The sequence below is a fragment of the Arachis stenosperma genome, chromosome 1 (genome assembly GCF_014773155.1).
Source record: "Arachis stenosperma cultivar V10309 chromosome 1, arast.V10309.gnm1.PFL2, whole genome shotgun sequence".
Taxonomy (NCBI): domain Eukaryota; kingdom Viridiplantae; phylum Streptophyta; class Magnoliopsida; order Fabales; family Fabaceae; genus Arachis; species Arachis stenosperma.
The window spans coordinates 121,328,951-121,345,728 of record NC_080377.1 but is presented as its reverse complement, the minus strand read 5'-3'; the positions used below and the strand labels follow the sequence as shown (position 1 = coordinate 121,345,728).

The window sequence follows — 16,778 nt, the reverse complement described above, 5'->3', positions numbered from 1 at the left end:
TTTAAATGCTAAAATCATTACAATTATATTCTTTCCATCTTAAATTGCATGGATAATTGATTAGAATAAAATGTTTACTAAAGACATGATTTTTTTTTTTGGGTTTTCTCAAACCGTCAATATATAACAATGATATAATTTTATTTAATTGAATTATTTTGTTATTTTTTAAAGTACATAAGCGGAATTTAGGTTCTTATTATATACACTACTATTATAAGCTTACATCTTTCGAAAATATAACATTTAATTAGATAACTTTTAAGGATAAAATATTTTTTTACGAATTAATATTTTGGATTGAATTATATCTATTCAATTTCAACGCTAAAATATATCAAAACTCGTATAATTTAATATTATTAAACTACTGATATAAAAATGTTAAAAACACTATATTATATGTTGAGTATCGTTGAATTTAATGTCGCACGTTAGCGATGATTTTATTGACAAATTTATCAACAATTTTGGTATGAGATTCTTCATGTCAACTAATTACTTGTGAATTATCGCTTCTGACAGTAAATTTGCAGGTAATATTTAGAGAAAAAAAATAAGAAAAATAGACACCAATTTCAGTGTCGGATTTATTGTCGAAAAAATCTGACAGCAGACACGTTTAGTAAAATGTTGCGTTTTGACGATTCGCACCGCGTTATCATCGAAGTTATCCGTCGTTAAAACCGACGGGAATTGTGTCTTAAATTCGAACCGCAAACTCCCTCTCTCTTCGTTTTGAAATCTCTTCTCTCTACCCCTCTCTTCTCACTCTCTCTCTCTACCTCCTCCTCTCCTTGCATTATCCCTTCTTCGTGATGAGATAGTTGCTCAAGCTGCGTCTTTGTTCCGTGAAGAATTTGTACCGTCTTGCCACTGCGACGAAGAGTTTGTTATGCCACCGGCTACCTCCTCCATTTTAAATAAGTTGGCAATTTCTACCATTAATGTTTGGATGTTGTGTAATTGGGTTTAATTTATGTTTTAAAAACAAATTGAACAAATTTCTATGAATTTGAGGTTTATAGTTTAAATTATGTTATTGTGAAATTGATTTAGGATTTAGAATTGATTATTGCAAAATTGGATTTAGGGTTTAGATTTTGTTACTTTAGAATTTTGTAACAACTCAATTAATTATTCAACATTATTGATAATAATATGATAATAAGAAATGTTATTTCATTGTATTTATACAATTATAAATTTAATATAAGAACAAAAACTGTTTGTTATAGAAATACGACTTTAGTTATTTAAAAAAATTGATGGGTTTCTATGTAAGGGTGTCAAATAAAAATAGTTATATTAAGAAAAATTAGTATAAAATCTAAAATATAAATATGCGAATTTGGTTATATAACTAGTATATTCATTATTTGCTACTGTGTGTTTTTTAAAAATTGTTTTTATTGTTTGATCTATAAATTATAAAATTAAAATGAAATTTTTTTAACTATAATTTCTAGTTGGCCATTAAGAATAAATAGTTGAATTTTTATTTTTCACAAATCTAGTCTTATAACAATTCAATTGTGTTTTATAAACAGCATACACCTACTTCTAAGGCTACTTAGTCATAATAATGTGTTTTCATGTGGTATAGGTCATTTTAAGTTTAAGTAATAAGTTGTTAGGCACATCTCAACAGATTAAATTGTTAAGTTGTTGACTCTGTCACCAGTCTTGTATGTCGATTTCGAATAAGTTGTTGACTTGAGGAAGGAGGTGCAGAAACTCAAATAGGAGTTTTATCAACAAGTTCAACAGTTTGAGCAGAGGTACAATAAGCTTCTTGTAAGCATGGAAGACACCGCAGTCATCAGCTCGCAGATGATAGAGAAGCTGGAGCGGTTAGAGCGTGCGAGAGCAGATGGAGGTGTATAACAAGCAGATGCGCGCTAGAGACAATGGCGCTGCTGGTAGGGCATTGACATTAGCACCTACTCCGTCGTCTCAATAGGGAGAAGACGACGACGACAATGATTACCGGGATCTGTATGGTTTAGGGATTTAATTTATTTTATGTCTATTTCACTCTATTATACTTTTGTGACATTTTATTATATTCAGACAATTGATATTTATTAAAATCATTAGTTGATTTCTGGTCATTTTAATTTTTTTCTCTAATTATGTTAACAAGAATTTTAATTTGACTACTAATTATGGCTTAATTGTGAAAAAAAACTACCGTAAAATTTATCGGCGAACAAATTCGACGGTAATTAGACTCCAAAATACATAATAAGGCACCAAAGTTACTGTCGCAATAATCCACCAGTATTTAACAACTTAATCTCGACAAATTCATTTAAAAATAGATAAAAAATCTGCCAGTAATTAGCGTCAGCCAAAATAATCTGTTAATAAATATTTTTCGACACCATTTATACGGTCAAATTTAATCCAACGGTACTCATAATTTTTTTTTGTAATAAAGACGGAGTTAGACTTATTTATTAATCTCAATTTTAATAACACCACCTACTATTATTTGGTATATTAAAATGGTTTTAGCTAACATATATTTTTAGAATATATAATAAATTTATCATGAATAAAAAATTTTAATTTTTTATTTAATAAATATAAAATAAATATATTAAAAACTTATTTTTTTGTATTTTTAATATTTTTTTAATTTGTAATTTTAATTTATACCCTTAACGAATATAATAGATAAATCCTATGGAAAAAACGATTGATATGCACTAGTAAATCGAAGTAGGTTGTTAATGTAACACACATCCCAATATAAGACAGTTGCTAATTAATTAATTAGTGTCATCTTAATCAACTCTTGAAAGTATGTACTTGTGTGTTACTCGCCGTGCTTAATTAAACTGATGAACATATGCATTACTACGACCACCATTTCCATTTTCGTACAATTATTGCATATTGAGTTTTCAGTTTTGGCTTTTTTTTTTTTTTTGCATGCTTGCTACCAAAAGCAGAAGCAAAATACGCGGAACTTGTGCAAAAAATTAGTAAAGTGTCAAACTCTCTTATAGGCTAAAAGATGACGAAAATATTTGATAACTAAAATAAATTAATAAAAAATAGTTAAAATTATTTTATTTAATATTTTTTAATTATTATAATAATTAATAAATATTAAATAAAATAAATTCTAACTTTGTTTTATCTCTCTAGCATTATCGAAAAGATAATATACACTAAATAATAAATATTACTTTAAATAGTTTGCAATAGGGAACGTAGAACCTAGTTAAATCACATTATGCCAAAAGTCAATAAACCTAGCTTAGGATTTCAAATCTTTTGTGTTTTATCCAAAGTGGAAATAAAAGGAAAAGCCAAAAGGCTCTTTGTTCACCACCATTATTGGTTATATCATTTTATAGGAAGCCAAGCCAAGCTTAATAAACTTAATAATAATTACTACTTTTTATATAGTAGAAACATTAGGCCCTAAACATGTTGCATGTGATTTGGTTAAAGCCCAGCATAATTATTCCTTTAAGTCAAATCAAACTTGCCTTTGGCAGCGCTTCCCTATGTTAATTCTCACTAAATAAAACTAATAAATCACCATGCAACTAGTTTGAATATAACAATTAATTATTGGTTTAATGCAGGCGACATTATTATGATATGTGAGTTTAGAAGTCTTCACTTTTGAATTATTTGTTTTGCAAGGATAATGTTTGTCTTCTTTAATTTGTTTTTTGTTATTATTTTAAGGACAAGAGGGCAAAATGCATGCGTTAAAAATGTTGAAGCCATCAATATATATGTCTTGGTGTGTTACCACAACTTTATATATTTATATATTTATATATTTATGTTACCATTCGTGCGCTTGCTTAGTGTAGTTTTCAACAGGGGAGTATAATTATTCTTAGGTTAAGATAATTTATATTATCCTATAAAAGTTATTGGTCAAAGTAGAAGAATGCATATGTTTCATCGTGTTGATTATAAATAAATAATTAATGTTACTAACCTCTAGATGTTTTTTATGAAGGAGTTCACATTTTGGTGATTGTGGAGGAAGTTATATGCAATGATTTCATTTTTATAGGTTAGATTATGATGGTATCTAACCTGCCAATTTTTATTTATTTATTTTGATTTCTCTCATTCAAATTTTTGTCAAAGCTTTCTTCTAATTAACAACTCAACAAGGTTAGACAAGTCAAAAGCAGAATTTTGCCTACCCAAAAAAGGTAGGAAATTAGATTTAAAAAAGGATAATAACTCAAAATTAAGATGTCAACGGACAAAAAAAACATTATGCATGCATTGTTTGGTGAGTCAGCTGGGTAAGCATTGTAGTTATAAACTACAATTTTCGGTTAATGTTGTTGTTGTTGTTGTCTTGCTCATCGTATTAGAATGAAGCACTCAATCAAAGTAAGGTTTAATTAATTTGCAAGTGTTGTTATTTTGCAGTAACACCTAATAATATACCTTTGACTTTTTATGTAGTTGACCCTTATTTGTTTAATAGCTTTCTCATCTGTCAACCTATTACATACCCACTTGTTATATTGACAAATCGTATCAAAACGTTGAATGTGTCTTTGACAATTTCGAGAATTACCAAGTGATGAATGTTTGAAATAGAATTAGAATGTTCTATGTTTTGGTCGTTCAATACTTGAATTTCTCTTCTTTGTTCGGCCGACTTTTTTTTTTTTTGGGTTTGTCAACTTGTTCTTTAGTGGTTAAGTTTCTTTGGTAGTTTGCTCTTAAATTTCTCTTTTTGGTGTTATGTTTGGAGAGCCCACCATCCACATAATTCGTTCTGAATTCGGCTTCCAAGGCCCATGAGGATTGTTTCATACTTTTATGTAAAGTAAATTTCTGGGCCTATTTTGGATATGCCTAAAAATTAAAAGATTCCTCAGACCCAAAATGACGTGAAAGTAAACTTAATACTTAATACTTAACTTTACAACTTTTGGATTTAATCTTTCCCCATTATAATACCTAAATGAATAGGCCCATTGTTTATCCAAACATGAATCTTCTCAATTTTTTTTCTCAATTATTTAGTAAGATGAAATTTCTTTGATCTCACTTAAAAAATATAAAGTAAAAAATTACATTTTATGAAATAATTGAAGAAAAAAATTAAAAAAAATATATTCTCGTTATTTCCTTCAATAGTTTGGGATGTTAATAATTTTTTTTGTTAACCAACTTTTGCTGATAAAGTAGTTAATTCACTTGTTTGTTTAAATAAATATTAAAATTTAAATCTTATTTGTATATGTAGTAACTTATTACATTTTTAAATAGAATTCAAATTCGTGGATTATTTATTATTTTATGGAATTAAATGCTTGTTTAAGTGTTATTAAATTGATAAAAAATATATATTTTTTAATCTTTTAATATTTTTGGTAAATTTTTAGTAATAAAAAATAAAAACACATAAAAAAACATCTTTTTTGAGAAACTATAATTTACATCTTTTTTTAAAGATTTTTTTTTAAAATAATATTTTTTTATGTAATAAATAAACAAAAAGTATCTTTATATGATATGTCCAAATATATAGAACTCATTTGGGTGCCATTATTTTGATAAAAAAAAATATTTTTTTAATATAAATTTTTTTTTTATTTTTTAGCGTGTTTGGCAAATTTCTAATAGTAAAAATAAAAGCACTAAAAAAATTAAAATAAACATCTTTTTTTGAGAAATTATAATTTACATCTTTTTTAAAAGATATTTTTGTATCTAATAAATAAACAAAAAAGTACTTTTATATTATTATACCGAAACATAATTGGTATATAAAAAGATCCTTTTGCATGAAATCTCTAAATATAAAATTATTTTTACTTTTTCATAAAAACTTTTAAAAAAAGATAATTTAAAAAAAGATATTTTATTAAAATTTCACCCAAATAAGCTCTATATAATTGATAAATAAAAAAATCTTTTTGTATGAATTATTCAAACATAAAATTATTTTTATTTTTTTATAAAATAAAAAAATTATAAAAATGCTTTTTTAGAAACTCACTCAATCCAACAAACACTAAGAGATACGATAAAAAAAAAATGATTCATTAAGATAAATATATAATAGATGTTTTTACTTTTTAGTGTATAAATAAAGTTCTAATAATATTTTAATGTTGCATTTTAATTAACTGGAGAATTGGGAATCCAGTTTCTTATAAACCTGCTTTCTCTTTTCTTCTTTTCTTCTTCTCTGCCGCTCTGAACAAGAAGTAGCTTCCGAGGTTTTGGGATTCATTCAGTGTATTCTAGGGCACCACTTTTCTTTTCTTTCACCTGAAGCCACCTCAGCTCTCACTTTGCCTCCTTCGATCTTCGTTCTTCTATGGAAGCTAGGGCCTGAATCGCTCCACTTCTAAATTAGCAACCGACAAAATGTTCTTCAGCGGCGATCCTTCTACGCGGAAGCGCGTCGATTTGGGCGGTCGCAGCTCCAAGGAAAGGGACAGGAAGAACCTTCTAGAACAGACTCGCGTCGAACGCAACCGCCGCCTCTGGCACCGTCAACAGAACTCTGCTGCGCTCAAAATTCAGGTTTTGCATTACTCATTGCATTTACTTGTCGTACTCGAACTTGCTCAATTCATCATCATATAGTAGTGGATTTGTTGCGGAGTTAGTTAGAGTTTCTGGTTTGTCGTAGTTTAGCTCAATTTAGTTGTAGTGGAAAAAAATCAGCTTCGTTTTATGCGTGTTGTGGCAAATGGTTGACGTATTCTAGCTGCAGAAATGCTTCAGAGGGAGAAAAGATGTCAGACTTGAAAAGTCTAGGTTGCGAGAGCAGTTCTACAAGACCTATGGCAAGTACTGCCAGAATGTAGACAGGTGAAATTTGATTTTCGTCCCTGAATTTAGCTTAGTGATTAGTTTTGTTTTGGCACCATCTTACTTGAACATTGTGCCATTTTGTAACCCCGAGTTGTTAATATGGTTTTCTGTGGATTCAGGAATTCTTTCTGTGTCAACTCTGATTTCCTTCGCCAGTTCCTTTATTTCTTTAAGGCAGACAATATAGATGATTTTTTAGTTCTCGTGCAGATATGCCGATTGCTTCAGCAGTTCGTTCACGAAGATGGTAAATGTTGATTAACGTTCCTTTCGCCATTGCTTTTACACGACTCTAAAAGTATCTTTAGGTGTTTGGAAAGAATTTATGGAGTGGAATGTATACTTGTTTTACATCTGTTCATTTAATCCAACGACGAAGGGATTTGTGCTGTAACCAACTTACTAAATGGTTATTGTTTTGTGTCTGGTTAAGCTGTACATCTTTCCAAGTGACATTTTGGATATGCATGAAGCTGTCCTTTTTGAATTCCTTTTATCATTAAAAGGGAAAAATAGGAATGAATTTCACAGAATTCAAATTCTGCTGAATATGCTAAAGTGGCAGTTTTCAATGTCATTTTTTATTTTTTATTTTTTGTGTCTCTTCTCCCAATTGTTTGTTATCTTCCTTTTGTTTATAAACTCTATTTATCGGAAACCCAAATTATGTTTGAAACAATATTGTGGGTATACTATAATACTGTAGATACTTGCTTCTGTTCTTCTATTAGAGAACTAATATGTCGCTGCAGGGGATGTTGTCAAACATTTTGCTGGTGTGGATTACTCATCCACGGGTGGTTTGGTGAATTACCGAGTGAAGCAACTTGTATATTCTTGTATTTGTGCACTACATCAGAATAGGTTAGTTCCATGGTCTATATCCATTATTTTCTGGGCCTTTGGCTCTTTTGAATCTAGCTAATTGTTGTTGTTCTCTTTGATATAATTTTGATGCCACTGATATGCATTTATTTCACGGCCTTCTTAGAGAGAAGTTTGTACTCATCATGGATATTTTTGAAGCATATTCCATTGTTGGGTTTTGAATTTTTTAAATCTCATTATAACTTTTAGAAGTCCTTATACTTTGCTACTTAGGTTTTGGGTTTCTTTACTAGCTCTCTTATGTAGTTTTTTTGCGGAATAGAAATCAGTTGAAGGATCAGCTTTTATTGAGTCCTGAGGAATTGGATGCGTCGGCTGTGCCTTTATTGGAAGTTATAGTATTGTTAATTGATCCCAAATTGCCATGGAGCTGCAAGATAGTAGGATATCTCTTTCAAAACAATGCATTAGGGCTACTCAGAGAGATTATCCTTACAGGAAAGGTAACATCTTTCAAAGTCCAGTTATTTTATGATTTTTCAGATTGTGAGGTGTTTCAGAAATATGGGAGTGAGCTAGGTCCCAAATTGCTGCTTGTTAGGTTTCTGCATATGCATTATATGATGAAAGTTTTTTAAACCCTAAGATGAATGACATCAAACTGGATGGTTCTCTCAATTTTTAAACCCTATTCCTCAACATGTTGATAGTGATTTCCTACCCTACTGGGGGAAAGAGTTCATCCCATCCTGTTTACAGATGACTTTGACTAAATGTCATTTAGATCTTATTCCTTTTCCATATTATATCATTTGTCATATAAATGCTTAAAGTATCTAGTGATCTGCTGCAGGATAATGCAGAAAATTATTTTCCCATTGGAAAAGGATCATCGTTGGAGCGTCTTCTTATGGTTGTAATTTGTCACATTGGTCAGAAACCATGTGTTTGTTCAGATATCAATCCAAGATATAGCTTTGCATCACAGATCATTACTATTCCATTCGTGTGGCATCTCTTCCCAAACTTAAGACAGGTACGTGTTGCATATTTCCATTTGTTGGGGTTGCGTGATGGTTAATATTTTAAGAGATGTATTACGGTATGAGTCAAGAAGGATTGCACTAACCCACCTTCTTACCACTGATTCCTTTTATCCAAAAAGAAAGTCTATGAGGATGTCTATCTGTTTCATAAATGTTAAGGATAAAAACTGTAAGCAGGAAATATTTTATTACAATATAGACAGAATCAACGAAGTAACATAGAACTAGAAACCTCGATGATAAAAATCTTGAAAAGCCAAAGGATCAAACTCTTCAGGGTAAATGGTTCAATAAATGCTTGAGATGATTAAGAGTGACTTATTTTAACACTCCTTTTCCTTTTTGGCTCCACCCCCCCAGGTTGTTAGTGTCTTCTTGATGTCTCCTATCTTTTCCCTGGAGTGACCCCTTGTGTTTTTGCCATTTTCCTGATCTGCTGCTTTAATCTTTATTTGTTCACATCTATTTTGTTTGTTCTTCGTACTCAGGTTTTTGCAGCAGAGGGCATGAGTCAACATTATATTCATCATATGGCAACATTTGGGCAAAATCTAATCAATTCGCTACCCAAAGATATGTCAAATGAAGTTCCTAGCTATGCATGTATGCTTGGAAATATATTAGAAACATCTGGAGTTGCTTTATCTCAGCCTGCGTGTTCATTTGATATGGTAAAGTGTTTATAGCTGCAGTATTTCATATGTTATTATCTTTCACTATTTAATTTCTCTGATATATCTCACCTTACTTGGTGAAAAAAGTTGTTGTCTTGATGGATATACATTTGATTCAGAAGGAACTTTGATATTGAATTTATTTACAAAGGATGTAATGATATATTCGAAGTTAAAGATTATACAAATAGCGACTTCAAATTTGACGTTGATTTTAATGGAAAAGGATTAATTGTCAATATATTTCTTTCCTTCTTTTGGGCGAAGAAGTTGAATATCTAGAATGTGTAAAATGTGCCACTGGATTGAATTTAGACTTTATATTAATTAATAGAGTTCTACAGCATTATTCTTAACATTTGACATTAACAACAACAGCAGCAAAAACAACAACAAAGCCTTATCCTATTAGGTGGGGTCGGCTACATGGATCAAATGACGCTATATTTGACATTGAAAGTGACTTCTTTTTTTCAGCCATGGAGTTGAAGTTTGAACCTTCGCCTTAACTTCCTTATTATTGTTTTCACTCAGGCCGTAGATCTTGCTGCTGTTACTACCTTTCTAATGGAGGCACTTCCTTCTGTGAGAACATCTGATAATAGAGAAAGTATGCCTTCTTATTGTATCCTCAATTTTTCTTTCATTTGAAGCTTTCATTCTCTGGATCAATTAATTACATAAAAGAATATCATTGTAAAATCTATGGTTTTAAAATTTATTATAGTCTTACGAAATTGAGATGGCTGTCCTTAGTGTTCAGTACTACTCTTGATTTGGTGTTGTTTGCATCAGGTTCAATGATTCTTGATGATGATATGATTGAAGATGAAGCAGCTGCGGAAGTAGCTTTAGATAAGAAACTGGAGCAGCAGATTTATAATGCCATAAACCCTCGCTTCCTTCTACATCTGGTATACCATGTTGCAAATGACGTTTGTATTTAGCATGTCAATTGTTTGATTTCCAATTTTCTTTGTATTCTATTTAAAATTGATCCATAACTATCTTTTGACATATGCAGACAAATATACTATTTAGAGAGCTTTCATCTGTCAATGCTTTAGAGTATGGACCGGATGATAGAGAGGTGGCAGCTGTTGGTGCAGCTTGTGGGTTTTTGTATGTTACCTTCAACAAACTTCCCATGGAACGGATTATGACTGTGCTTGCTTACAGAACTGAACTTGTTCCTATGCTTTGGAATTTTATGAAGCGGTGCCATGAAAATAAGAAATGGTCATCTTTGTCTGAGTGGTTATCATACCTCTCAGGTGATGCACCTGGTTGGCTGTTACCACTGGCTGTATTCTGTCCTGTCTACAAGTAAGACATTTTTACCATGGTCTTCTTCAATAAATGCTTGTATGGGTTCACAGACTGTCTTCTCTTGCTCATTGGTTTCTCGTTTTTTCCCCTCTTAAAATGTTTGATATTTTACACTGAGCTAACTGATTTTAACTATTTAAGTGTATACTTAAGCAGTTTTCTTTCTTACCAGGCACATGCTTATGATAGTCGATAATGAGGAATTTTATGAGCAGGAGAGGCCACTGTCACTGAAGGATATCAGAAGCCTTATCATTATATTGAGACAGGTAAGATTATTATCTTTGTAGGAAAGATTGAGAATTTTATGATTGAACTCCTTAGGGAAAAAAGGTTTGTTAACAGATACAGAGTCGGCACCTGATAAGGTGTATTAAATTTTCATTATATATATGCGACCAATATGTCATACCTTTTGTAAACTGGTGGTCTTAACACTTAAGCCAAGAATATAGTCTAAAGCTGCCCATGGTTTCTGCTAAAATTCCAATTACAAATGTATTTGCAGTTACAACTTTTTCATGTTAATTTTCGGTTTGTGCAGGCTTTATGGCAGCTGCTGTGGGTAAATCATACCACAAATCCTAATTTGCTGAAATCTGCTTCAGCCAGTTCGGCTAGTAAGAGGCAGTCTGTTGAAGCTATTCAACAGAGGGTTAGCATTGTGGTTTCTGAGCTTCTTTCACAGGTAGAGATAATCCATAGGTTGTATATCTTTTTTTCCCCCTCCTTTTTCTTTTTAACTATTATTCTGGAAAATTATATTCTTAGATCATTTATGTGGCAAAGGGTGTTTCTTAGGGTTTTGCTTTAAGCTAGGGTGTTGTTTATAGCTTATTTGCTCTATTCCTCTGAGAATTTCAGCGAGTGTCTATCACTAATAAACAGTTAGACTGGATATCTTCTACTCCCACTCTTTCATCTCTAATTACTTTTTTTATTTTTTTAAAAAAACTTATTTGGGTTTTCCTTAGTCTTATAATCCACGTTATGGGATCTTTGATATTTGCTCCTGGAAGAGAAATCCATGTGCATTTGCTATGAGTAACCTTATAATACAATGACTTTTTTCTCACTTGTGTTTTGATTTACCTCCCTAAGCTGCAAGATTGGAACAACAGGCGGCAGTTTACATCCCCCAGTGATTTTCATGCAGATGGGGTGAATGACTTTTTTATCTCCCAGGTATTTTCATTATCATTGATTTTTAAGGTTATATGAACAAAAGCTTAGGTTGCTAGTTGTATAATCCTTTTCCCACAGGCTGTAACAGAAAACACACGAGCAAATGAAATTTTGAAGCAGGCCCCTTTCTTGATACCATTTACGAGCAGGGTTAAAATATTCTCTGTAAGAATCTACTCTGCTTGGCTTTTATTTTGATAATGGTTACCTCTGTATGATTGTTTTATTTAATAGACAACAATGGAATAGTTTTCATAAGTTTCTGCATATAATTATATGTTGGATTTCATTACAATTTACGGGACTATAATGTAGTTACTGTTTCAACAGTCTCAACTAGCTGCAGTTAGGCAAAGACATGGTTCTCAGGCTGGATTTACTCGAAACCGGTTCAGAATAAAACGAGATCGCATTTTAGAAGATGCTTATAATCAAATGAGTCAGTTGTCCGAAGATAATCTTCGAGGACTGGTAAAATTTTTGTCTAAGACCTAGTACCGAATTTATGAATGATTGCCAACCCTTCTTTGAGAGAACCATTAAGTCCTTGTATAAGAGTGACTGTTTGTTATTCTGCTTTACAGATTCGTGTGACTTTTGTCAATGAATTTGGAGTTGAAGAGGCGGGAATCGATGGTGGTGGAATATTCAAAGATTTTATGGAGAACATCACACGTGCTGCCTTTGATGTGCAGTATGGATTGTTCAAGGTCATATAAACATTATGCTCTTCTTTTTGGTTATTTTGACATAGAATCCATTGTTACCAAATTTAAGATTACTGTAGCAAGTGAAAAATATGGTTCCAATTTTGTGGGGGAACTGATTGAAGTTTCTTCAATTCTGCTCCCTTTGTTTTCTTTATATTTGTGGTGTGGACATTATGGATTATTGATTCTTGATTTGCTGTATGTCAATGCATCCAGGAAACAGCAGATCACCTGCTTTATCCGAATCCTGGATCAGGAATGATACATGAACAACATTTCCAATTTTTCCACTTTCTTGGCACTCTTCTTGCAAAGGTGTGTTCTCCTGCCTTTTTGCTCTTGAATAAAGTGGACCTTTACATTGAAATGACTGAATCTAGTAATCTAATACTGCATGCTATTCTATCTTTTATCACTTAGTTTGAATTGGTCTGCATCCTTTTCCTATACTGCTTAATTGGAACTGTAGTTCACCGTTACCATTATATTGCAGGCCATGTTTGAAGGAATTCTGGTTGATATACCATTTGCTACATTCTTCTTGAGCAAACTTAAACAAAAGTAAGACTCAAGGAGTCTTTTGCTCTGCTTTAGGTAGTTTATTCATTTAAATTGAACTTTTTCAATGTTCAAATCCTGGATTTCGTTACATTAGAATATATGCTTGTATCTGCATTTGCTATTGTGAGATTCACAAAGCATAAATGAAAATATTTAACAATTTTTTAAATGTGTAGATGGTAGAAATACTATTTCTAGGAATTAATTAACCACATGCAGTTCCTAGTTAATAGAAGTAAATCTTATGGCTTACAAGATGTGAAAAAAATTACAAAATTCAGCTCAAAGTTTTTATTGGATTGGTTTTAGTGTATTAAATACTTAGTAATATACTGCATTCTGCCCAATACCCTTTTTCGTATTGAAGAGGTTTTCATAGATAAAGCAGTTATTTGTCTAGATTTGCTAGGTGAAAATATAAAGACAAATTATGAAGTTGGTGTTTGTTGATTTACTACTTTAGCAAGTGGTTTGACTCTGAATTTGCAAAAGTCCTATTAAATGTTAGAAGAAAAGCTGGCATCACCATGCTATTATAAGTTGCTATAGTTCTTGCCTTCTTATTATTCTTCTAATTCCCATTACATCAGGTACAACTATTTGAATGACTTGCCTTCCTTGGACCCAGAATTATATCGCCATCTTATTTTTCTCAAGGTAATGCCACTTCTTTGGCTTCTATCTGTCTCAGTTCTTTGGAAAATCTTATTCTTTTTAGCATATGCATCCAATAGATAAGAAAAATGTATAACCTTTGTTTCCCCATGTTTGTTGTTAATTTATCTCTGCAATTTTGTTGGAAATTGGGTAAGATTTAATGCAATTGAAATAGGTCTGTTCTTTTTGTCTTTAGCATATTTGCATCTACAACATTGCACTTTTGAAGTGAATTGAAATTGTAGAGCATTTTTACATTGCAATTAAATAATGTTCTCACGTGGACTTTGGGTTTAGTTGAGCACGACACAATTGTAAAGGTGGTCAGTTTCCTTGTTGGACATTCTTCTGTTTTTGTAATGTCTCAATCTTTGCCCTCATGATCTTATTTTGTTCGACAGCATTATGATGGTGACATATCAGACTTGGAATTATACTTTGTGATAGTAAACAATGAATATGGTGAGCAAACAGAGGAGGAACTGCTCCCGGGGGGAAGGAATCTACGTGTTACTAATGAAAATGTCATTACTTTTATTCATCTTGTAGCAAATCACCGCTTGAATTTTCAGGTGAAGTAACTCGGATTGCATCTTGTACTGCAAAATCAATTCCTCTTTCCATTGTATAATAAAAATAAGTATGCTTTCAGATACGCCAACAAAGTTCTCATTTCTTGAGGGGATTTCAGCAACTTATTCAGAAGGATTGGATTGACATGTTTAATGAACATGAACTTCAGGTTGTGTTATAAGCCTGTCCACTTTTGTGTTTTGAAAGCTTTGTGGTTCTCTTTTTTCCGTAATAATCTTTGTTTTCAATACTTGCTCTTCCATTGTGTTGATATTTGATCAAACTGGATGGTGCCATTTTCATTGCTTTGGCATAAACGTCAAGTTAGTTTCAAAAGAGAATGAAAATAAAATGAATATTTGTTGTTTTGTGATATTTTACCTAACTTGCTTGAGATTATTGTTTTCCACAGCTTTTGATATCAGGTTCACTGGAGAGCTTGGATGTCGATGATCTGCGGCAGCATACCAACTATGCAGGAGGCTATCACAGTGTAAGCTCTTTGGCGCCTATGTGGTTTTTAGTCAGTAAATCCTTAGCAGAAACACTCAAATGATATTATAATCATGCTAAAAAATCAGTTTGAGACTCTTTTTTAAAGTCTTTCTGGCTTCTTATCATTAGATATACATAAGAACTAGGGTCAAATCCATGATATTAATCAATAGTGGGGAAAAAGAAAGACTGAAAGAAGCTATCGGTGGCCAACACACACACGTCACATTTATCTTTGAAGTAGGCACTTCTAAATTCTAACAAGTGAGTTCTTCTGATAGGATCATTATGTGATTGAGATGTTTTGGGAGATTCTCAAAGGCTTTTCATTGGAAAACAGGAAGAAATTTCTGAAGTAAGATAAACATAGATATATGATTTAATAGCCCTTTTTTATTACTGAGTTCAGCATGGATAACAAACTTAACCTTTCTATAGGTTTGTGACAGGTTGCTCTCGTGGACCATTGCTGGGTTTCCGATATCTTGAACCTTTGTTTTGCATACAAAGGTGAATGATACTACAGAAATTATATTCTGAATTTCTGATATCGACGATATATCCGTAACATTAATTTTGTAAATAATGAAGATATGATCCAAAATTGTTTTCTCTAACCACAATTTATTTTTATGTTAGAAGAGTAATTAATGAGGCCAAGTGGAATTGTCTAATGCCTGCTGTTCTTATAGGGCTGCTGGTACTGCATCGGAGGAAGCTCTTGACCGATTACCAACGTCAGCTACTTGTATGAATCTGCTAAAGCTTCCACCTTATCAAAGGTTTGTCCTAAGCTAGTTTTCTTAGATTGAGAAAACGGTGCCTATGTTGAGTTCTTTGAATGTGTCATTGCTTGCTAACAAATGTACCCATTTTATAATTAATGGTGCAGTAAGGAGCAATTGGAAACCAAATTGCTTTATGCCATAAATGCCGATGCTGGTTTTGATTTAAGTTAAAGGGGGTAATGCAAATCGGAAATTTTAGCTGGATGCTGTTGGAGGAAAGAGGAATGGCTTATGGACACACTGTTAGAGCGGCATGGGAGACGACAAAATAATCAGATGGCAGACAACTAAGAATAAAATTATTATTATTATTATTATTATTATTATTATTATTATTATTATTATTGTATATTGTATATATATTCCTACATGATATTGCTCATCAATGTATTCTCTCTCAATGTACATATATAAAGTGTCATTGGAAACTGTAAAATCAATTCAATTATGTTTTTAATCATAATTGATTTGTTCTATTCTCTGATCATTAATTAATTAAAATAGCACTCCACACCTCCAGTGTTCAAATGGAAAGAGAGTTGCTGGAACATTTTGACGAAAAAATGAAAAGATTTGTACACGCACACAAAGGAGAGACAATAATTTGTATTTATGAATTTGCAAATGCTAACAAAAGCATCTATGGAAGTAGGAAACTGATTTTCTAATACATGGAAGTCTGGCATCGTCTGTTGAAAGTAACCGGACGTCAATGGCACGTTTTCTCCGTTAACTTGGAGGCAAATGTGGCATGTTAAGGAGTAAGCTCGTATAATGATCATTTTTTAAATTAGTTAAAATAGCCAAAATTTGAATACTAGAAATTTTAGTTACTAAAATGCAATCATAGTAAGAGAGTTGAGGTGATCGTCAATATACGGTTAATAACTCTATCTCACTCTCATACTTTTTTTTATTGCGTGTTTTATATGTAGTGTGTGTTTTTTTTAAATGTAGTATGACTTTCTTTAGTAATATCTCTAGTTTGTCCATTAGTAAATTAACAAGATTAAAAATTCTTACACTGTTCAAAGGTTGTCATTATCCACTCACTTTTAACTGAGATGCAGCTTTCGTCAGTGACCTGCATGCAGTGGG

General features: G+C 31.8%; 1 protein-coding gene across 1 annotated transcript; it reads left to right on the top strand.

The window, feature by feature from the left end:
- The first annotated feature begins 6,145 nt into the window (after window positions 1-6,145).
- LOC130969293 (E3 ubiquitin-protein ligase UPL6) lies at window positions 6,146-16,350 on the top strand. The gene is made up of 26 exons (XM_057894957.1): window positions 6,146-6,540; window positions 6,734-6,831; window positions 6,954-7,081; window positions 7,587-7,698; window positions 7,985-8,165; window positions 8,516-8,698; window positions 9,197-9,379; window positions 9,917-9,992; window positions 10,178-10,296; window positions 10,407-10,708; window positions 10,884-10,980; window positions 11,256-11,399; window positions 11,813-11,896; window positions 11,975-12,061; window positions 12,227-12,367; window positions 12,481-12,606; window positions 12,823-12,921; window positions 13,100-13,167; window positions 13,758-13,824; window positions 14,226-14,396; window positions 14,477-14,566; window positions 14,810-14,890; window positions 15,174-15,247; window positions 15,331-15,402; window positions 15,585-15,674; window positions 15,785-16,350. Exons 1-26 carry the CDS (start codon window positions 6,382-6,384, stop codon window positions 15,849-15,851), a joined length of 3,099 nt encoding a protein of 1,032 aa, XP_057750940.1. The 5' UTR covers window positions 6,146-6,381; the 3' UTR covers window positions 15,852-16,350.
- The last annotated feature ends 428 nt before the right edge of the window (window positions 16,351-16,778 follow it).